Source organism: Apteryx rowi, unplaced genomic scaffold, assembly GCF_003343035.1.
Source record: "Apteryx rowi isolate R43461 unplaced genomic scaffold, aptRow1 scaffold_311, whole genome shotgun sequence".
Classification (NCBI taxonomy): domain Eukaryota; kingdom Metazoa; phylum Chordata; class Aves; order Apterygiformes; family Apterygidae; genus Apteryx; species Apteryx rowi.
The window spans coordinates 511,166-534,225 of NW_020449542.1; the positions used below are offsets into that span (position 1 = coordinate 511,166).

The 23,060-nt window shown below is 37.7% G+C and overlaps 3 protein-coding genes across 7 annotated transcripts in view; 2 read left to right on the forward strand and 1 right to left on the reverse strand.

The window, feature by feature from the left end:
• PSPC1 (paraspeckle component 1) overlaps positions 1-23,060 on the forward strand; it is a 592,911-nt gene that overhangs the window by 148,184 nt on the left and 421,667 nt on the right. The gene's annotated exons all lie outside the window — the stretch shown is intronic.
• Positions 373-17,183, forward strand: CENPJ (centromere protein J). 4 transcript variants are annotated; one of them, XM_026070510.1, is made up of 17 exons: positions 373-491; positions 1,643-2,143; positions 3,322-3,445; positions 4,293-4,595; positions 5,773-5,920; positions 6,906-7,011; positions 7,305-8,922; positions 10,451-10,583; positions 11,488-11,653; positions 12,661-12,897; positions 13,548-13,647; positions 14,674-14,774; positions 15,470-15,568; positions 15,679-15,819; positions 15,936-16,020; positions 16,118-16,238; positions 16,849-17,183. In XM_026070510.1, exons 2-17 carry the CDS (start codon positions 1,754-1,756, stop codon positions 17,039-17,041), a joined length of 4,065 nt encoding a protein of 1,354 aa, XP_025926295.1. In that variant the 5' UTR covers positions 373-491; positions 1,643-1,753; the 3' UTR covers positions 17,042-17,183. The 4 variants fall into 4 exon arrangements, with proteins under 4 accessions (XP_025926295.1, XP_025926297.1, XP_025926294.1 ...); XM_026070509.1 differs by lacking the exon at positions 373-491 and having other exon boundaries at positions 1,475-2,143; XM_026070511.1 differs by lacking the exons at positions 373-491; positions 4,293-4,595 and having other exon boundaries at positions 1,479-2,143.
• Positions 19,680-23,060, reverse strand: part of RNF17 (ring finger protein 17) — a 58,838-nt gene continuing 55,457 nt past the window's right edge. The window contains exons 34-37 of the mRNA XM_026070537.1: positions 22,798-22,933; positions 21,227-21,416; positions 20,743-20,844; positions 19,680-19,745 (exon numbers count right to left, since the gene is read on the reverse strand). Of these exons, the coding sequence (XP_025926322.1) occupies positions 20,746-20,844; positions 21,227-21,416; positions 22,798-22,933 (425 nt within the window). The 3' untranslated portion in view covers positions 19,680-19,745; positions 20,743-20,745. The remainder of the gene's footprint in view (positions 19,746-20,742; positions 20,845-21,226; positions 21,417-22,797; positions 22,934-23,060) is intronic.

The following is a 23,060-nucleotide window of genomic DNA, read 5'->3' on the forward strand; positions in this document are numbered from 1 at the left end:
GGTCGGAGCTGCCCTGGGGCGGGGGAGCGGCGGGCGCGGGGGACCCCGCCGGGCCGGCCGCCCTCGGCCCTTCGGGCTGCCCTCTGTGAGGACGTCGCGGTGCTGGAGGCTGGGGCGGCGCTGGGGTGTCCCCGGGGGAGGGAGATGCCGGCTGGCCTTGGCGCCCCGGCTCCGCTCCGGAGCAAGGAGAAAGGCTGCGCTCGCCTCCTCGCCGCCGAGGAGGGCTCTTCCGGCTTTTGGGGGGTCCTTTCTTCCCTTCCCCACCTCCCCTCCCTCAGAAGGTCTGCACAGAGGAGCCGCTGCCTTTAAACTTCAGGAGAAGCTTTAAATAGATCGCACTTTTATTAGACAGTTCATATAAATTTTAGGAGGGTATTTTTGGGGGGTCTCAAAACCTGGTGGGCAGTGATCTAAGACTAGTTTTCACTGTGTTGTCTAGCTCAGGCATCTGCTTGTGGACTGACAGGCTGCCTTGAAGGGGTCTCCAAAAGGTGACACGAAAAAAAGTGTAAACCCAGCAGGTTTAAATTTGCTTATGCAGGAATCTGCACCTTGCTGGGGAAGTTTCAGTGGTGTCTGAAAACAGGATGAAGTTGAAAACCGTTCATTTAAGGGAATCTTGCTGTCTCCCCTAGTTATAGGCCGGTCTGCTGCTTCTCATGTTGTTGCCTCTGTGAAACTTTGGTTAAAGGCTTAAGCCCTTTTACAGCTTCTGTGTATGTGGAGAATTAAACAAGAGCTGGCATGGACTGATCTCTTGGGAATGGGGAAACTTTAAAATGTTGTTTCCTGAGTAGCAGGACTGTTGACGACTGGTTTCCTATGGTTGAATGTCCTTTGTTCCCTGACCACTTTTTCTGTCTGTGTTCCTTATGACACATCATACACACAGGCAGAGAGTTATCTGCTCTTGGACTTGTTTGACGTAGCAGCGCTGAGTGGCCAGACTGCTGTTGCCACGTGAGCAGCAGCAGTTCTGGCTCTGGCCTTAGTGGGGCATCGCTCCGGGCTTCTTAGCTACCTGAATTCATTACTGCTTCATGAAGCTTGTAGGAATTTGATCATCACTGACACTTTCATAGTCTTCAAACTCTTTCTGTGTTTGGGGGAAGAAAAAAAAAAAAGATGATGGGAGGAGGAGGAAGAGGTTAACAGGCAGCACAGTGTAGAGTTCCCATGAGAAACCAAGGAAAGCATGAAAATGATAAGTGCTCACTGAAATATACACAGTAAAATGATTGTATGTAGACAAACTTTAAAAATTACTTCCCTCACGGGACCTTCATATTAGTGTATCTTTTTCAGCTCCTCAAAACATTTCTCTCTCCTTTTGCTGTGAATGCTTTTTAAAAGCTCTGAACCTGTCCCTGTGCTATTGAATAGAATATTGTGTATAGCTTTATAACGTTTGAGATGTTATTTATTTGAATGCAGTTAATATTAAAGTTTAAAAGTTAGATTTTGTTGACTTCCTGTATAGAAAGTGTTTGTTACTAGTGGTCCAAATTGATTGTATTGCCTAAAGAAAAATAGATAGTGACTCAGTTTTATAAATATATTAAGTTGGTCATAAGAGAGTAAATTTCTGTTTGAGGATCTATTTTTGTAGACTTCTCATTCTGTTTATCTGTTTAATTTCTAGGTGCAAAAAGAAGATAATCATCCATACCAAACACTTGAAACTCTTTACTGTTTTAACACTAGATAAACACTAGATGTTATTTGCTGATGCAACATTAAATTGGAATATAAGATGCCAACTGTTGAAGATCTAAGTAGTGAACCGAACTTCATTGCACATTGGATGTCTGACACTTCCCGTGCTGGAGTCTTACTAGATCCTAATTTTCCTGGGTTGAAAATCAACAAAGAAAGTCCGTTATCTGGACATGAAAACATCACAGCTTTCCCTGTTGAAGTGCTCTATCTTTCAAGCAGCTGCTCTATAAGTGAGGACTCCTTGTGTGAAGAACAAATACTGGAATCCAGCAGCTCTTGTAGACTTCAGCAACACACCACTGAAACATCTTTTCCAGCAGCAGCATATAATTTAGAAGCCTCTAAAACAGAGTTTGTCCATGGTGAAGTGGATGGTCAGAATAAATCAGACTACAATGATCCACTCTTACAAAAGCTTGAACAGGTAAAAGTTATAAAATTCTTGACATGCACCAACAAAGATTTATTTTGTTCCTGCACATGATTTGTCATACCTGAAAGTAAGCAAAACCTGTGCAGTGTATAGAACAGACCATGCTTAAAGAGCAAGTCTCTACACACGAATAAAGGTTGTTGTCCTCCTTCTCATAATGTGCAGTTATTGAAGATCTAATTAATGTCTGTTGTTTCCAGCTGGCACAGGTTCCAGTTCAGAAATGAAAGTGCATTCAGTGGCAGAGTATTTGCTGTCAATTTTTTTTAACTGAAAAGATGCACTTTGTTTTAGAGTAATCCATTATTACTTCACTCAAAGCTTAGGAAACAGAGTGCTAGTGCTGGTTGTTACAATGGTAGTACTTCAGTCCAAATACTTCAGTACATTGGAAAATCACAGAGGAACACAGTAAAGTTGTATATTCTTGCAACATAGCAAGGAACATCTTCTATTAGTTCTCAAAATAGGTATACACACCCATATACCAGGCTCTGTTTAGGTGATGAGAGATTTTAGTGTTGAATATGATGAAGTATGCAAGACTTTGGGACCAAAAGCATGGATTTATGACCCTATGATTGATTTCCCTCCTCCCTCCGCCCTGCCTCTTGAAGCAATCTTGCTAGTTAAGCCACTGTAACTGGCTCTATGTCTGCTTGTAGCTCTCCCCAGGTGCCAGATATAATGTTAGCTGCAAATGTTAAGAGACACTTTAATAAATCTTGCTATTAGGGATCAAGAGCTCACTAACCTCCTTGTCCCCTTTGCTAGAAGTTGTTGCTGTTTTTTCCCCCCTCTGTTTTACATGTTAGGAAGATATATTCACTTTTCCAGTAATGTAAGTGGTATCCAACTAAATAAAGGATATTCGTTCTAATATTGGTATCTGAAGAGGAATTGTTAAGTGTTAAGACTAGTGGAATTGTTAAGTGTTAAGACTAGTGGAATTGTTAGGCAAGCTGGAAATAGTATATGCATTCACAGACAGAAAAAATGACAGTTTTGTTCAGGATAGCACTTCATAATTTTTAGATTTTTTTTTCATGTTTTACTTACCTAATAGAACATCTTTAAAACAGCAAATACTTGTTGTTTTGAGAACACTTATTCTGAGATATATTCTAAGTAAACTTACCTTCAAACTCATTTATTTTTTGCTTGAAAAGCTGAAGGAATTGCAACAACAGAAACAGGAACAGCTAAAGAAACAACAGATGGAACAACTTCAAAGGCTTATGGAAGAGCAGCAGAAGCTACTTAGTATGGTATCTGGCCAGACAGCAGTTCTTGGTAAGCTGAGAAATAAAGCAGATGACGTACCTTGAGTAAACTGAGGAGTTTGATTTCATTTTCCAGTTAAAATGTGAAAGCGTATTCAATGTTCTTCATCCTAAAACTACTTAATTAGTCAAAGATAAGTGCTGCGTCATTTCAGTGTTTGATAATATTCCTTCTACAGTAGCACCCAAATATCCTGTTGTTATAAAATGCTGAATATAATTGTAACTTAATCAACATGCATTATGATGGAAGCCCTTGTTTCAAAGAACATAGTCGAAATATAAAAGGCAGGATAAAACAGTTGCTTTCCTCTCTGATTAGCTGTTTCTAACAGTATTTTTGATTGCTTGAAGCTGGCACTGTATCCAAGAGAAGTGGTTCTTCCTTGTTTGTGATTGTGCAGCACAAATTGTTCAGATGGTGAGCTGGACTGGGAAGCTGATATGTGTTTAAAAAAACATGAACAAACCAAGCAAGCAACCAACCCAAACCAAACATTTGCAACATGGATCAGTTTTCCAGTCCAATTTGTTATGTGCAAAGGGCGGGGACAACACTGGAGTGGAAAAAAACAGTCAGCTGAGCAGAGGCACTTTCTTTTGTTGGCAGTATCAGCCCATGCCTACTTAAATGACTATCTTTCTTTCACTCTGCCTACCTGAGAAAGTTAGCTGAGGGATTAGTTTTAAGTGGAACAAAAACCAGATTGCCTCATGGCTTATTCTTGATCAGGAGTATAAGGATGGAGGCTGGATGATCAGTCTTGCTCTTCAGTGCCATTTCTTTTCTTTTTGGAACAGTAGGGATATAATAATACAAATACAATGACACAGGGTTTTTTCCTTTTTATTTCAAGGCTCTGCTCTAGTAGCTGAAGGTCAAAACCTAAGATATGAACATTCACTGGGCTTGACAGCTTTACACCAGTTTCCATCATCTGTATATCAGAACCACAATGAAGACAGAGCTTTTGCTCTCGATAATGTTTCTTCACATACACATGACAGTGGATTTTTACAAAAGTTAAACAACAAGGAATGCATCTCATCTTTGAAAAGCAGTCTTTCAGCAGTCTCTGCCTGTGAGAAACAATGTCGGGGTGTGCCTCTGAAAATGCAGAATTGCTTGAAAAACAATGAGGAAGACAAATATACCACTGGTTAGTCATTTGTTGAAAGATGCACCTTTTTAAGATAACTTGGTGTGTGTGGTGTTTCCCCCCCCCCCCAATAGTTACTGAACATAATAATTTGCTACCATTTATTGTGAAGTTTTTAGGTAAATATTGGTTTACTTTGGTAAATACTTCATCAGTTGACATACCGTCAGCTTGTAGGCCTCAGAGGGTTCCTGTTGATGTCCATTTGAGTTTTGTTAAAAGCAGTGTGCAGAAAAAACAGGTTCTTTTGTTTGTATAAAATGTTTGTCTGTTTTAGGAAAAACTATAATCATTACTGTTAAAGCCTATATATGATAAAGACTGGGAAAATGATAAATAATGACAAATCTTGGATAGCTGGATTGTTGGTAAGTTGGGCTGAATTGAACCCATGTTTTCATATGGTGAATGGAACATAACGATCTGTCCAGGAATACAGAATGTCTTCCTACCACCTCTATCGTCAGAATTAGTAACTGAACTGGAATTAGGGGTCAAGATGGCTGTGAGTTGACGAAGAGATCCCACTGTATAACCAGAAGTTATTTATACATCAGAAACAATGCGCTAGAATTCTTCACCTTTCCTGTTCTCCTCAGTTTTACTATTGGCACCAGTGTGACTACTGTGATGCTCTGGCTGGAATACTGTTTTCAGTTTTAATTTAGCAATTTAATACAGTTGCTGAAAACCTGTAGAGGTTTCAGATAAAAGGTATGAGATTGCATTTCATCATACTTCATAGCTTCTTTAAAACTTGGAATCAGAAGGGTTGGTTAAGAGGATGTAAAGGAGGAATTGATTTTAATTTACGTGTATGTACGTGGGAAACAAGCTTGATAAGAGAGCTCTTCTGTACAGCAGACAAAGGTAAAGTAACTGAACAAATTTGGATTTAAGTCATAAATTAATAACAGCAAAGAAGATGAACAATTAGAATGAGGTACTAAGATCTATAGAAAATGTAAATGCAAAATTGGATGTTCCTCTAAAAAGACAGCTTCAACTCAAAAAAGAATTAATTTGGGGAAATCTTAGGACTATTTTATGTAGGAATTCAGACTACATGATCACAATGCTCCCTTCTGGTTTTAATCTCATCTGAATGCTTTGTAAAAATAGAGCTGAAAACTGATTTTATGTTAGAAAAAAAATACAGTTTTCTGTCATTTCATAGGAAAAAACATGTGGTGTCCAGAACAAAAGATGGAAAAATCAGTGGAGAGTAAAGACTGTCACATTGATCATGCATGTGTTGGAAGTGCAGATTTCTCAGAAAATTCCGGTGCAGAAAAACAATTATGGGTGACTAATACAGAGGAAAGGTAATGAAGACCATTGTTATGCATATTTTTTGTCAAATAGCTAACACTAGTTTGACTGATTTCTGAGTCCTGATTGAAAGAGTCTAATATTCTCAATTTGTATAGCTTTCCCAACTAAGGATTTCATTTTGCTAGATACCGTAGAGACCAAAGGTAAGAGAGGCTCTAGCTTGAAATCACTGTTGCTGTGAAAGACATGGCGTAAAGAGGTGTGTACAGCATGAGGTAATGATAGTTTAGAAGCACATTTTGGTATAGGCTTAGTATATAAACAGTTATAATTACTGCTCCCAACTTGATTAATTACAACTTCCTACCCACTGTTAGGTGACAAAAGAAGTAATGTGAAGGAGGAGTGTAAGGCCCCTTCTATTACCAGGAGTTATGTTGTAAGCATCTGTGGATGGCCAAGAAGTAATAATAGTGCTTGTGGGAGAAGCCTTCTTAGGTATGGTAATAGCTTTGTTCCTGGTGGAATAAAAATAGTGGTTGGAATTGTTTTAAAGCTCTACCTTTGCTGCCTGGTCAGCACAAAGCCAATAAATAGTTGTTCCAAACAGTGAAGGAGCAGGAGTATCTAATCAAAGGGAGAGATAAGGAACGTTATCTCAGTGGCATTACTGTGAATCAGCATTAAGACTATGTTGTATAAATTGGCAGTATGACTAGAATCTGAGTGAAAGTTTGGTTCAGGCAGAAGAATGGATCACTGAGAAAAGCAGTGAAAGAAGAAACAGCAAAACTTGCATACAGTATCTTCTGTATATATGTCGTTCATTATAGCAGGGATTTGATAAACCATTTCTCAAAAGATAAACAGCCAGTGGTATAATGCATTTCTTGGGTTAACTTTGCAACTTAATGACTGAAGTTCTTCATAATTTGTCATCTTTTGTGTAATTAGATCTTAGGTCTTTGAATAGCAATGATGTTAAACACAGTTATTTTATATAAAAATGTAAGACTTGGTTCTGAATTACACCAGACCTATTAAAGCTGGGATTCAGGAGAAGAAACAGACTTTTGAAGAATTCCTAGAAGAACAGATACAACTAGAAGAGCAGCGTCTGAAGCAAAACCAAGAGTTACAGGTTCTTTTATTTTTTAACTTTATTGTTCTTTCTATACTGTGACAAAATATTATAGGTATCTTACAAATGTACAAGGCAAATTCTAGTGTCTAAAAGCTAACATTGAATGCAATGTTCAAATTTTTAAAAACAACAAACCCCAATTATTTCATTGTTTAAGAAGTCTTTAGAAATCCAGTAGAGACATCCTATATAAATTCCTACTCATATGTGGGATTATTTGAAGAAATCTTAAACTGTATAAGGGGCTTTTAACATTTTGCATTTGCTTCTTTTTCCTTACCCCCTTACAGGAGACAAGTAGATCAACCATTCAAAAACCAGTGATCAAACAACCCTTCCTGAAAAGAGGAGAAGGCTTAACAAGGTTTACTAATGCCAAATCTAAGATAACAAAACTTGGAGAAAACAAACCTCAACAAAGTGCTTCAGAGGACAGAAATGTTAGAGTGGACAGATCACAAATACAGAAGAAAACTGTGCCTCCTGGCGAAGAACTGGTTTCTGAGAATCCTTTTGCACCATGTAAAAAATATAAGCAGTCTGATAAAGCAAAGCATGGTCCTATTCAGAAAACCCTGGTACTCAGGAATCAAAATGGAAAAAATATCTTCCCATTAGAAACAAGAGTGCAAACAGGAAAGAATCTTGATGGACAGATGAGAGATTCTTTCCCATCAGAAATTAACAACAAAATAGAAAATAAAGAGAACATCATGGAATTTGCTAAATCTGTTAACACTGGCAGCAGAATCAGAAACAAATTACCTGACACAGAAAAGCCTCAGTTGTCTCGTGAGCTGACCAGTGCCTTTTCTAATTCTAAATGTTCTGTAAGTCACTCTGTAAAAGGCCCAGAACTGTCTTTTGAAGTTTCATTTCAGAATAAGCTGGAACACTGGGAAAAAGAAAAGGAAAAAGAAAATCTAGAATTAGATGAATTCTTGTTTCTAGAACAAGCTGCGGATGAAATATCTTTTTCGAGTAATTCCTCGTTTGTGCAAAGGATCTTGGATCAAGATCAGCAGACTTTAAAAGGACGGAGAATGTCTTCTACCCCTATCAAGGCAAAACAGAAGCAAGTAAATGCACTGGCTTTTACACTTAAAAATAAGAAAAATAAGAAGGCAAGCTCTGACACACAGGGAAATAAAAATGACAGAGCAGTTATGCATACAGTATCAACTTCAGGAACAGCTTTTAGACTGAAGGATCAGTTCAATAAAACAGATAGTATACTGTTTTCAGCTTCTTCCATGACAGCAGCCCCTGCTTTAAAAAGTACTCAATGGATTGTAAATGAAGATAAGGATGAAGGAAACAGTGATATTACTACAGATTCTGAAAAAGAATCTGAGACCACATTAAAATGTGAAAGTGAAGATGCTAATACATCCTTTATGAGCCATAGAGAAAGTGATCCAGAATTTTTTGGTTATGGAGGTTCTGTTACAGACATTAGCAGAGAAAAAAAAAATGGAGATGCTGACCTTGACTTATCAGACAAAGATTGCAGTGCACTGTCAAAGCAAAGCAAAGCTTCAGACCATCAGAGAAGCATGTCTTGTATAAATAGGAGTAAGTTTGAGTTTGATGATGAAAGAACATGGAGTGATCTTGATGAAAATTATGTTCAGAATGATTTACCTGAAAAATACACAACTAAAATGCCTCTACAGACAGAATTTTCCTGTAAAAATGATACCTTTGTCCCAGATAAAACAATAAAGAGAAAAGTTGCCTCAAAGAGAGGAGATGAACTGTCCAAACAGCCTGCAGTAGATGGTGATTCAAATCGACCTCCTGTATCAAACCTGATGATGAAACTGTTTCCTTCACTGAAACCGAAACAGAAGACAGGCTGTCATTCAGAACATGAAATCAAATCAAATGTGGAACAGGAGCCAGGAGGTGAGAAAACAGTAACTGGTAGGAAATATTGAAGAGGAAATGTATTGAAAGTCTTTCCTTCTAAGATGTGAGATACAATTTGACATTACACCAAAGGGTGTAAGTATGGACTTCTGCTGGAGGGAATGGCTGCCGCCTTATCCTTCATCTCCTCTCCCAGTTGCATGTCTGCTGTTTCTCCTTGTGTCAGATCTAGCAATTGTGCAGCTTGCAGGATGAGTAAGATCAGTGGACATTTATTTACTTGTTTATAAATAAAATTAGTTTCTTTCTGAAGGCTAGTTTTCTATCAGACCAGCACATTGTACTAACTTAATCTGAAGCTGCTTGATCATTGGTTCCAAATCAAGGGAAGCAACAAAGGGGTGCATAAAATGAAGCAGAACCTCCCTTTTTGGTGGTAGAGTGTGTTCACACCACAGTAGGGTAATGCCATGCCCTGTTAGCTTAGGTTGTTCCTCTTACAGCATAGGAGTATGTGGCAGCCCTTTCTCTGTTTTCAGCTAACAGTACAATACAGAACTCACATGGAATATGGGAAACCTAGATTCATTCTCCTGCTCTGCCCAAGCTGATTTCAACTGTTTTAAGTATAAGGTTATAGTCTGGGGAAGGACTGCCTGTGAAACCTCCTGTTGAAGCTGTTGCAGCTGCGAGATTGTTAAAAATGCAGTTGTTCAATGGGAGCCTGACAGCATAGCCTAGTGTTTAAATCTTTCCTCCGGGAGGAAATCCTTCCTCTGGGAGGTAATGAAATCTTGATTTCAGGCTTTGCTCCAAAGAATGTTAAGGATTTTTTTTTCTCTTTTTTATGGAAAGTTCATATGAAAACTGCTGCTTTCTATTCTGTTTATGTTTTGTGGAGAGCTGATTTTGTACGGTTGCCTAAAGATGCCTACTAGATCTTGTTTGCAGGGAATAAGAGGGGTAGGTATTTACTGAATCTCTGTGGCATTTAAGGTTGAATGTGGCAACTAGCTACACTGTGCCATCAAAACTTAGGCACTTCTCTTGCCTACCTAGAAGCAGACCATTAAAACTCTAGGAAAGTTAAGTCRTGACTGAAGAGGAAACCGAGAGGGCAAAGAAGCCTGCAAATCCTCTTATGGGTCTCTGCAATAGATTTCACTTCAGTGATGCATGTGAGCAGACTTTGGGAGTAAAACTTGGGAAGGCTTATGACCATAATCTCTCCTGTTTGATTCTTGGTTGTAACTCTGTCCTTATCATCCTTTCACTTAATTTCTCTAGCTTGACATGAAAACCTGCTTCAAATTCCAATTCCTAATATATATTTAGGTTTATGAAGATAATGGATATATGCTTGCTATTCAAGGTGCCTAAGTTAATAGTGCAGGGTGCTTTAAAATATTGTCACTTTCTGTATTATTTTAATATTAGAATTTTTTTTGCAATAATATTACTATTTTAAAAATAGTATAATTTGATTTTACTAATGTGGGATAGTTGCTTACTTGAATCTTTATATGAACACTGTTTAGATAACTTGGATCTTGTTCTTTGCTAGGAAACACTGTTCCATCCCAGATACTGAAAGAGAGACTCACTGAACTGGAAACTGAAATTGAGAGATTCAGAGCTGAAAATGCAACTCTAACTAGACTCCGTGAAGAAAGAGAGTATGCCTTGGCAAATCTCAGGTAACTTTTAACTGAAAATATTTTTGTGTATTCACTTAGTATGTTCCAGACTGCCATATTCTGTTCCTACCTAGATAGTATTACAGCAACATAGATATTTAATTGGTGTGTTTCAATAACAGTGGAGACATAGGTCAAGCAACTGGTGGTTGCTCAGTATACATGTTAAACTGTAATTATTACTCATACATGAAGTGCTAATCTAGGAATAACATTAAGAACCCCTCTTGGTTTAATGTGATATCCTCAGGCTTATATATGACAGTATTTTATTCTGTATTCTTTTGTTTTGAATGATAAAATAGTCTTAAATTGGTTTTGCTAAGCTAATGTTCAGGCTAACATGGTTGATGCTCTTCTTTTGGATTGGATGTTTGTGTGCACAAACTGGGAATGTTTTGATTTGAACTGGGGGATTTACAAGTGACAAATAGAGCAGAGTAATTATCTCTGGTGACTTATATGTAGCACATCTTTTCCTATAAACTAAAGTCACTTTCATTTTGTTTTGGAAACAGCATCATGTTGCTGGCTAATGTTTAATTTGTGACCTGCTGTTGTTAGCAGATTTTTTTTTTCACAATACTTTTTCGGGTAAGATATTCTGCCGTTTTAAGGAACGTTGGCAGGTGCTAGCCAAAGCTTTGGTGAATTCAGGACAACTTTTGTGAGCGGAAGATATGAAGATGGGAATTGTTGGACTTCAAGTACTGGCTGTGTCACAGTTCTTATTTCTTAAAAAGTAGTACTGTTTATAGTACAGTCTTCCTGGGGGTAAAAGATCCTAATTTTAAATCAACTTCCACCAAATTCATGTCTTAATAAGTGTCTTAATTTTCTCACTTCAAACCCAGATGTGAGGTAGATTGGGACTAAAACAGAAGGATTTGTTTTATAATTATAGGAAAGAAATTGCAGACTTTCAACAGCAGAAAGCCCAAGAACTGGCTGAAATAGAAGAATATAAAAAGAAAGAAATGAAAAAACTGCAAAAAGAGCGTAAAGTTTTTGAAAAATACACTACAGAAGCTAGAGCAATTCCAGATAAAAAAGAACGTGATGAAATTCAGGTATGAAAATGTTAATTCTTATTCTTCTAGTCTATGTGGGGAAAAACCTAAATCCATTTAAAGGAGGCTGAGAACTAAATTCTAGCTTAATTTGGAAGATTGCAAGTGATTTCAAGTTAGGAATTTTAGTCTTTATAATATCATGTTTGAGGGTTTTAAGGCAAAAAAACCACCCTGATGAGCAACTTTTTTTGTCCTGCTTCCATACTAGGAAGTGCTCATAACTATAGCAGAATGGTCTGAACTCTGACAGAAAATTACTCTAGTTAATATTAAGTTGCAAGTTTTTACTCATGGTAGTGGATCAAAATGCAAAATGAAACTGTATTCAAGTGTGTTTCCCTCTATGACTTTTCCATAGTGAAAATAGTTACCTTCTACAGTTTTCACAGTTATGCTTTGTGATTACTTGTTGGTCTTTAAATGTCAGAGATGTAAGAAACAAGATCCATTTGCCTCATGATTGTCTGGATGTGTAGTAATTGAGATGTACAGACAAGTTGTATTAAACATCACGTGGATTTCCCCTTTCCCCATACAGTTATTTGTTGAATTTCCTAACTTGCTTTGATCTGTTGAAGTAATGTCACTTGCTAAACGATCTGGCTAGACAGATTCATGTGTTTTATGTGACTGTGCCCTCCCTATTCTCCCATGCCAAGATTTTTGAAGGATCTTCTCTAGGTAGCATTAAAGATTTAACATTTCTGACTCTTGAGTATTTGTGCTGGCCAGTCTCTGAAGTGCAAAGGGTGCTGAGAGGGGCATAAGGCACTTCCTGTGATTGAAGTTGAGATTAAAAAGTTGTTAGTCTAAAGTAAGTAATATCTCTTTCAGGAAAGAAAACTTCTACCTCTCAACCTCTGTCATTAAGCAGATCTTACCTGTTTTTTGTCACTGTCTCTTGGGCTTCTTTTTTGTGCTTGTAAATTTTTATTAGAACATTAACATCTTTTAGTATATTAAAAAATACACCTTTTTAAATTTCAAACATGCATTTTTCTAAGGCTTTAAAACAGCAGATTGCAGAGTTACAGGAAGATATAAAACAAAAAGAGACGAAATGGTTAACCACTCAGCGACGTCTTAGAGATCAAATAGAAGCTTTAGTAAATGAGAATTTGGAGCTAAAAGAAGAAGTCAAAATTATGGAGAGGTTTCGTCTAGAAGCCTGGAAGAAAGTTGAAGCTGCTGGAAACAAGAGGAAAATTGAAAATTTTGGGATAAAAAGAGCAGAATCTGTAGTAAGTTATTCATCTTAGGTGTTTTAAATTGAGCGTGTGTGTGTGTGAATACTGAGTGTTTTGGATCATGAGCTTGGAATCTAATAGACACGACCTAGATGCTTCCTTTAATTTAATAATATTGGGGCTCTACTAGTGGTGACAAACACAGAATGTTGTTTATGTCCAATTCTGTCCAAATGTAAGTGTTCGCGGTATGCAACTTCCATTCTCTTTAGCAACTTATCTACTTAAAAATTCAAAATGATGCAATTATATGAGGAAAATGAATGGATGGGATCAAACCTGAAAACTTTTGAACTCTAAGGATGATCCAGGCAAACCAGCCAGTTCACCACTGTTTAGTTAGTTTCAAAACTAAATGCAACTGCTGTAACTATTACTCTGGATTACTTATGCCAAATTAACATTCTGTAGTTGTTGGTAGTAAGGCAGCAGACAGGGGAAGAGTTCCAAAATATACCTTGGGCTACATTATACAAGCCCCGCAGCTGACTAAACCTCAAAAATGTTTGGTACAATGTTTGTGTAGAAAGCTTCCAGTAAATTTCCTGTCAGATGGTGTGTGTTGATAAGTTTTATTGCAAGTGTATGAACAGTTATGAATAAACATCATGTAAACCACAACTAACTCATTAACTTCCTTCTAGCGTCTGCCCAATAGAGGCCAGAAAAGTCAAACGCCATCTCCACTTCTTCCAGCACAAAAGTGCAGCAAGATAAGTGGCAAAAGTTATTCATGGGCAAAAGGTATAAATGTTTGCTTAATCACAGAATTCTGTTAACCCTTTTGAAGAAAATAACTGGGGATTTTTGTTTGTATTAAATAGAGTGCATCACCAACTAAAAAGTAGGTTGAGAATAGTTGAAGTGGACTTAAATGTATGGATAAATACTTTCCAGGGTAAGATTAGGGATAAAGCTGTGATGATGCCATTCTTGGAGTGCAAGTGCTTCCGATAATGTTGGTGGTCTGGGGCATACCAGAAGCTGCGTTCTGTAATCTAAAATGGCACTGATCGCTGACGTTCTCCCAGCAGCGGGTGTCGATCAGATGACTAAGTTGATAGCATCAGAACTACTGCCTCTCTCCAGAGCCTTCCACTAACAGCACCTGTAAGCATATGGGCAATGCCATAGCAGTGGACAGTACTGCTGTTCTTTGGTTTCCTTCTTTTCATAGTAATAAACCAATGCTGTTGGCAGCTGTACCTGTTCACAATGAATAATAAAATATGGAGTAATCAAATAACCTCTCCTGTTAGGGTGCTAAAGACAACCAACCTTATGCTCTCTGTTAGAGGCGTGCACTCCAGAACTGAAGCCCTCGCTGGTTTTATTTTGGTAATCCTTCTGGCATGCTGGGAGAGACATGGGAAAAATCTGCCAATCAGTCCCTGTTAAAAGATTACATCAGTCTTGCTTTATTCATTGTAAAGTATAACTAATAAAAACATTAAGTTATCTATCATCTAGGTTGTTAGGAAAAAACTCCTTTGTAAATCTATCGAAATAAAGCAATAGAGAAGGTGCAGGTATTATGATTGTTGCAATGCTGCTTCAGTTGTGGCTTCTTGCTGATATACAAAGCAGTAATATCCCTGAAGGAGTTGGCTTATGCTGATTCTTTTCATAAAGGTACTGCTTTCAGTGTCTACTGCACGTAAGAAATGTAGGTATCCTGTACAGCTTGACCTCATGTATATTTATGATTACTTTTACACTTAAATTGTAGTTTTTCTGTATAAATTAACTTTATTACATATATCTGAGTAGGAAGGCTTTCTAGAATACCTAAGTCAGCACCTGCTAATGATAGAAACAACTCGGATGAAACAGTGGTGGCACCTGAGGATGCTTCTAGGACTTTTATGGAAGTAAGTCCTGTATCTTGATTTGGTTTTAAAGGAAAACAAATAAAAACAGTAGTACAGTTATTTGCACTTAAATGAGTATTTGGAGGGTGACTTATGAAGCTGTTGACTCAACTTTCTTATGTTCTTTAACAGCAATGTCGTTATCAAACCAGAAAACGATTATGCAGTAATCAATACAGAATGTTTTACTTGTGTCTAGTATTCACAGCCTCCTCTGGTTGAGGAAAGAAAATAAAATGATGATAAGCTGCTACCCCCTTGAATTTTGAAAAATGTTTTTACTTTGGAGAGGGGGAAAAAGCTGGATATTTATATGCTCCATATGGGGGGGAAGAGGCAAGAATCTTGCGAGYAGTTGAATTCATTCTAACATTAATTGCTGTAGGTAGCATTTAGGCTTTATGAAACTTCAATTGTTTCATACCTTGATAAGGATGACTTTGGTCATTTGGGCACCATGCTGAAATGCTATAATGAATTCCATTTTAATCCAGAAAAAAGTGACCACAGATGACAAATTATAGCTGAGCCTGAGTTTAATCTTATTTACATTATACTACAAGTTGCATAAAACCTAATTTATGCCTTTCTAGGCTTCCTCTCCTCATATTTCTTGTTTTCTGTCAGCCCAGAAAAGGCTGTATAAAGACAAGGCTTGGTTTCAGTTTATGCTTAGATTACTATTGTCATTTCAGGACACCTCTCCTAATGAAACTCTTGTTTCAGTACCATCTGTACCTGCATATACAGGCAGTGAAGAGATACAGAAAGAAATTGCTTATCCTGATGGAAAGGTAAAATGAGAGCTTGCTACTCTGAAATTCTACAGGACAGCTGTTGTGAAAGCTTTATGGGTATGTGAATCTGATGGTAAATATTGACTTCTCTGTAACCTATTCTTTAGGTTGAAAAGGTTTTAAAAAATGGCTGTCACCTCATATTTTTCCCCAATGGGACATGGAAAAAAGTGAGTTCTGATGGGAAGACCATAACTATAACTTTCTTTAATGGAGATGTGAAGCAAGTTATGCCTGATCAAACAGTGGTATGTATGCTAATCTTCTGCATTTCTCTATAAATACATATTTGCGTGCATGAGCGCGCGCACACACACACACAAAATTTGTGGCCAGATATATTAATATGCACTGTTTTATGCAGATCTATTATTATGCTGATGCTAAGACGACACATACTACATACTCCGATGGCTTAGAGGTCTTGCAATTTTCAAATGGGCAAATAGGTAAAGAAACCATTCAACCTAACCAAGCCACAAAATTGCTGCCTGTATAGATACTTGTATATGTATATAATAAGCATATTGTCTCAAAATGTTTCAGAAAAGCATTATCCTGATGGCAGGAAAGAAATTACTTTCCCTGATCAAACTATCAAAAACTTGTTTCTGGATGGGCAAGAAGAAAGTATTTTTCCAGATGGTACTATTGTTCGTGTTCAGAGGTAAGCTTTAGCTTAAAAGGTACCATGGACTGTTGGTTGATGAGAAAGTAGTAGTTTTTAGCTAACAGATGCAGTATATAGTGGTATTTCTATCTACTTCTGACACCTTACATTTAAATGTACTGTACTGTGAACATGGATTTGCTCTTGATATTTTAAGTTTTCCCTCTTTGTAGCTTGCAGGAGATGTAGAAGACTGAATGTCTATGTATGTTTTCTTAAGCTTTCAGCTGAAAGATCTTCCTGACTTGTGCATAATTCCAGAGAACACTTAAGAGTGTAGTTTGGGTGCCTCAAGCAAGTCTAGCCTCAAAACATTGAGTTTTAAATTTTCCCTGGACTGTTGCAGCATTAGATTTAGTGCAGAAAAAAATGAGGTAGATATGTGAAATATAAAGAAGTCATGCTGGTTTCTCAGAAACATGATTTTGCATACCAACTGGTTGGGATGAGATTTAACAAAACAGACTTTCCACAAGTGTTATATTTTTGAAGTTCTTTCTTCATTTAGGCTTGCATGTTTAATATTAGTCCTGAGAGTAAACTTTAGTCTATATATGACTTAAATGATTTTTAAAAAATATTAATAAAAATGTATTATTTAATGCAGAGATGGAAGCAAAACTATAGAGTTTAATAACGGCCAGAGAGAACTGCACACATCACAGTTCAAGAGACGGGAGTATCCAGATGGTACTGTGAAGACTGTGTATATGAATGGACATCAGGAAACAAAGTATGTCTCTGGGAGAGTAAGAGTAAAGGACAAGGATGGTAATATTATCATGGACACCAAGTTGTAGTTGGTGCGGAAACTACTGGAAGTGTTAGCAGCAAAAATAATGTACATTTCTGTAAACAAAAACTCCCTTTAAGCTTAAAGTTGTGTATATGTTCTTTATAGTTTTCCTGAAATAAATTTATTTTTCAGTGGGTTTTACTGTATCAGTGGTTTTCCTTATATAAATTCTTCAGTCTTGCCCCCTCTTCTACTTTTAGGAAGCAGTTTATCAATTCAATATTCTGTCATGTGTAGTTTAGAGGGTGTTAACTCAACTGTTAGTGAAAATTGATCAAACTTCTGTAGTTATGTTAGAGGCCTAAGGGAAAAGACACTTTAAGCTAAAAGGCTGTGTTGCTGGAACTCCTATGAGCTGTAGAATACTGTAGAAGACTGGAATTAGGGAATTATTCCAGACTTAGACTAGGTATTGGTTTTCTTTACCACTGGACTTAAAAGAATGAATGAGTGTCAGTATTTCTTTTCACTCAGCCATAGACTATTCTTTTTCTTCCTTCATTAGCTTATTTGCTTTTCATCCCGTAATTAGGAAACAGATCCCAAAGTAAGTTCCGTAAATGTTCAGCTTTATTCATAAGGCTAGGACAGGGTGGGACTGTGGGATAGCTCAATTTCCCAGATACTCATGAAAAAAGTGGAGGGAAACATCTGTAGTCAACAAGGGTCATCTCATCCTCTTTTTTTGCCTGAGAGTTTTATAAGCTGATTTGTCTTTAAGAATTCCCTAGAGTCCACAGACAAGCTGTCATTACTGTCAGTGTGTCTGCTGCATTGCAGCAGACGCTGAAAAGTTTGCTTCATTCTTTACCTTTTGCTTAGATGACTTTCACCTTCTTTCCCCCAGGCCCCCCTTTCTCCTTATGGAAAGCAAAGCTCTGTAGTTACAGCCTGTGCCCTTACTCAAGGGGTAAGGCAACTTGTAGTAGTGGAACTACACTCACTTGCTTATTCCTAAGTAGAAGCTGCTTGGTTGAGAGTTCACATGCTTTCTGGCAGTCTTCAAGAGATCAGAATTACATAAGAGCTGCCTTTTAAGGCCCTTATCAATTTTTTAATGAAAGTAAGGTGACAAACATCAGTTTCTGAAGATACCACACAACAGCTCTATAGGATATTAGCAAGAGCATAGCACATATTCTCAGAAATGATGTAGACCAGATATGTACTAAAACCACGCAATGTTCCTGCTACAGAACAGGCATGCTGTGAATTCCAGAGATAAAAATGTTCTGCTCTTGCTTTCATGTGATCTTGAGTGAAGGGACAAGCATAAGGGTATAATTCAATAACACAAGCTGGTCTGATACAGCAGCCTAAAAGGGACAATCTTGCTATCTCTGTAACTCAGGTCAGCTTGCTAAATTGGCAGAAGACCAAGGGCAACCTCCCCCCCCCCCCGACCAGTTCAGTTCCAGTTACTAACACAATGGACAAAGGGGGAGAGATTAAATCATATTTGTTCAGCTCAAGAAGTATTTGCTGTGAAAGATAACACACCTTTTTCTAATCTTTACAAAGGCAAAAAGGAGACACTTCTGCCATAGGTTCTCTGATTGCAATGAAGTAGCAAAAGCAGTTCAAGTGGTAAAAGGCTGTTAAAACATATTTTCACCCCACCCCCTGCAAGAAGGTACTCAAATGGAGCTGTTATCCTTTTGAAGATACTTCTAACAAATACTAAGATTTATAGGAATGGAAGTGTTTCTTTGTAGAAGTACCTGAAGAAACAATATAGATAAAGGTTTAAAATAAGAGCATGTATTGATAATCAAGGAGAGGATTTACAGCCGGCACTAGTGAACACAAAAAGTGTTGTCTGTATTAAGAGAACTTACACTCCATTGTACCTTAATGTTGTCCTTCTATTTTCAGTGTAAGTGCCATTCCCCCTTCTGCTATTCCAAACAGGAGGTCAGACTGTAGCCCTTAAAAATACCCAMATAAGGAAACACAAAGTGGACAGAAACCTTGCCCAAGATTTGTGGAGGATCAAGCAAGCAAGACTGAAGCAAAATACTCTTGCCATAGTAATGCGGTTTCCTAGTAGGTACAGAAGACCTATCCAAGACCCAGCTTGTTGTAATGAGGATTCATGGCTTGTCCTCTGCGTTGCAGGTGAGCAATCCTGGCCAACCCAGCTAGATACGTGTACTTAGGTGCTTGTGAGGAAGTGGGGGTGAGTGCTATGAAGATCTCTAAGCAAATGACCGAGTAGATGAAACCAGTTTTGTTTAAAAGGAGTATCACCTTCGCCTTGTATGACATTAAGACTTGAATTTTACTACACTGATTTCCTGTACTTTTTTCCTTGCTAATCTAGACAAAACTCTCCACGAGGAAACTGCAGAGGCTGAGCTCCAAACGTAAAAAACACACTACACTAGCACAATAAAGGCACATCCAAAAAACCTTACTGACTATACCAGTAACAAACAAACAAAAAAACACCCAAAAACCAAACTTTCAGATGCATGTTCAGCAAGCTAGTGTTTATTCTAACACCTTTCAAATGAATGCTGCATCTCTGGGAGTGGGGAGGAAGTGCAAGGACACACAAAACACATGAATCTGAACACTTCTGAAAACAGGAAACATAGCAATACAAGTGCATTCGGGGGGGGGGGGGATAAAGTAACAATCCTCCCCCCCCCATTTTCGTTCTTGATTAAGACGCCAGTACTGGAGAAGTCTGTCACCAAATATGCCTGAAACACAAACTTGAGTTACATCACAGGAATAAGACTATCACCTTCTCTTAAGTCTTCTAAAAGGAGATAATTTAAACAAGTGTGCCCAGCATTAGCTCTTATATCTAGTTCTTTATTTCTCTACATTTATTTCATATACTCTTATAAAAAGGATATCACAAGACAATATTTAAGGCTCTAAGGTAAAGAATGATTGAAATGTAAATATACAGTTTTGCTATTTCAAGATTCAGAAGTCTAGAGAGTATTATCTATAAAAGTAGATCAGAAGAGAGCTCATTAAAGGGAAAGGAAAAGGACTAAAGTAGTGCTGGGCAAAAAAATTTGAGAATTACATCATTATCAGTCCTCAGTATTTTTTGCAGCTACCATATGGCAGTGAAGCTTTTCACTAAATTTGTCCATGTTTGACTAAATGTATGGATATCAGTAAATTTTATCACAATATCATGGATCTCAGTCTGAGAACCACTGGCACAGAACATGGAGATAAAATGCTCATAATGAACAACTTGTTATGACTGTGGGTAGCATACACTGCCAACCATCTGCAATTTTTCTTCTTCAATGATTAGTAGCAAAAGCTCTTCCTGTTACATTGCCTGAACTTAGCTCTCTTTGTTTCAGTCCCTGTTGATTCTTAAAACTATACTGTGGGCTTCAGTAATTTGCAAGTTAAAAAAAAAAATTCTCTGCAGAGAATAACAGCTTTTTAGAAAGGTGGAAGTGTCCGTAGCAGGGATCATGGTAAAAAAAATCTGGTCAAAATATTTAATATTTATCCTTTATAGTCCCCCCCCAACATTTAAACTCATTTGAAAATCAGAAAGCTTACCTAAGTTTAAACAAACAAAAAAAACCCACCCCACATCAGTAAAGACTTCTAGTTGTGATAAATTTATATTACAGTGACAATTTAGTCCTTTCCTTAAAACTTTTGAAATAATGCCCTTCATAATGCTATGAATTTGTAGTTCTTATTCACTGTACTTACACATTACTCATCCATATCTGCAAATCCCAATTCTATCAGCTTCAKATGAACTAGGTTCTGATCATCATCATACAAAGAAATGGTGACCTCTGGTGAAACAGCCTGAAAACCAGGAGTTGACACAGTTTTAAGCAGCATGACAAAAACAGGTTCAAATCTCAAAAGCCAACCAGTAGTAAAATTCACTCTACCAGCTATACTCTCAGCCCAAATGGAATTGTGAACGTAAAGAATATTTCTCTTTGTAGTAAAAGGAAACTGGTTTTAAATAACAGGAATGCTCAGAAAGTTTTTAATCAATGGGATTAAGAAAAAAGATGCATGATTTCCTCTCTTCATCAGTGGTACCTGCACAGTAAAAGGTTCATTTTTTTTCTTCTTTAAATTAATAGGGCTCACAATAAAACAAATACTCAGAAATTATACTAAGACTGCTAATAAGAATTTTAGGCCAAGCAAGAGCTAAAAGAAAAAGGTTTCTCACAAGTATGGAAGCAGAGAGCTGTTTTCCTTCAATGCACTCCATCATAGCCCACAATGCTTCCATGCTCCATTCGGGGCAGTAAGGAATTCTTTTCTTGTTTTTATCACACACAGGAGGCCTAAAGCCAGCCAACAGAGCTCGTACTGCCTGAACAGGATAATGCAGCAGATGAGAAGGTATCTGACGCAGTCTAAAACAAAATGAAAACATTTGCCTGGAACTATCTGTCAAGCTAAACAGTTCATAAGGACAGAAGGAGAGCTTAGTGCAGTCAAGTAAAGGTCTAGAAACTGGAATCAGAGTAACTGCTCTACAAAAACCTGCCGGTATCATACTGAACAATTTGGTTAGGGCTAGGTTCTCTAGAGGAGTTCAGCACGGTAACACTCAAGAGGCAGACGAGCATCACACAGAGCCCTCAGACTGTTAGGCGCACCAGCTCCCATCACAGTGCCTGGGGAGGAGACTCAAGTGCCTGCACAGATTTGAGCAAGAAATGCAAAAAGCAAGTCACGCAAGGTAACCAGGAACCACAACACAGGCTCCAAAACTGGTGCGTCTGGAAAATGACAGGGACCTTTGCAGTCAGAAGTGCTATTCCTTGAAGCGTCCTAGTCAAATTACTGAAAATAGATATTAATTTTATATTATCTCCCACTTCACTCTCTCTCCATCCAAGAAGCAAGAGGCAGAAGCAGAGCAGGAAGTGCAACCCTGAAACAAAACAAAGCCTCTCCCCAAAACCCTAGTAGTTTGGGAAGCAGGTACTCAGTTCAAATCCCCATTTTGCCTCATGTTAAGCACAGACCTGTAGATACTTCAGTGATCTCTAAAGCAAGTTTATATGATTAAGATTTATACAAAGTAAAAGAATCGCAACAGAGAAAATTTAGAGAAGCTTAGGGAACCCAAAAGCCTGGGTGTTTGAGACACTTAGCTGGCATCTGGGGGGGGGAGGGGGGGCAGAGAAGCAGTTCCCAGACTGGCTCAGCACCAAGCAGAACAGGAATTTGAATTTCTATTTTCCACACAAGCAACATGGGGTGTGGCCCACTCAGACCCTTCCTTATTTATTCCCCAGCTGTCTCCTGTACAGACTGTACCTTGCTTACATGTGAGCTAAGCAGTCTCACAGGACCAGCTGAGGAATGTCTACACCTGGAGGGTTCCATCCCTATTTYGTGCAAACTTCTCAGGTGCAAAAGCAGACTATAAACCCAAGCCTATTTCACAGGTTGTGAAGCAAGTACCCCAAAGATGATGGAGCAGTCAGATATTACAATAATGGGTCAACATAACTACTTGAGAAAGAGAGGCAGGTGCACAATCTACCTCTCTGTAGACAGAAACTCATTTAACCAGCCAACCAGCTTTCTCTCCAACTGAAATTTAATACTATTTATAATATATCTATAATTATACACAAATATACAGCATATAACATATCTTTATATTTACAAACACACATTTATTTATAAACAAGTGAATGTTATATACATTATATATAATACATACACACACACATATATATRTAAATGTAAGTTTATATATTTATATATTCATATATTTACCTGCTGGCTGGGACAACTGAAAAATTACCATAGTCAACAAATTGAATCAGGACCTTAACAGGGTCAAATTCTTTAACAGCAAGGAGCTTCGCTCTATACCATAAACCATCATTGTATTCAACAAGGCAAGGCATTTCTGTAAAAAGAAAAAAAAAAAAAMCCCAACATATTCTCAAAATGCACTTTAAAATCAGTTTTATTGCACGACTGGTATTTTCAACTTTTTCTTCTTTCTCTACTTCATATTGCTATTTTATTCTACG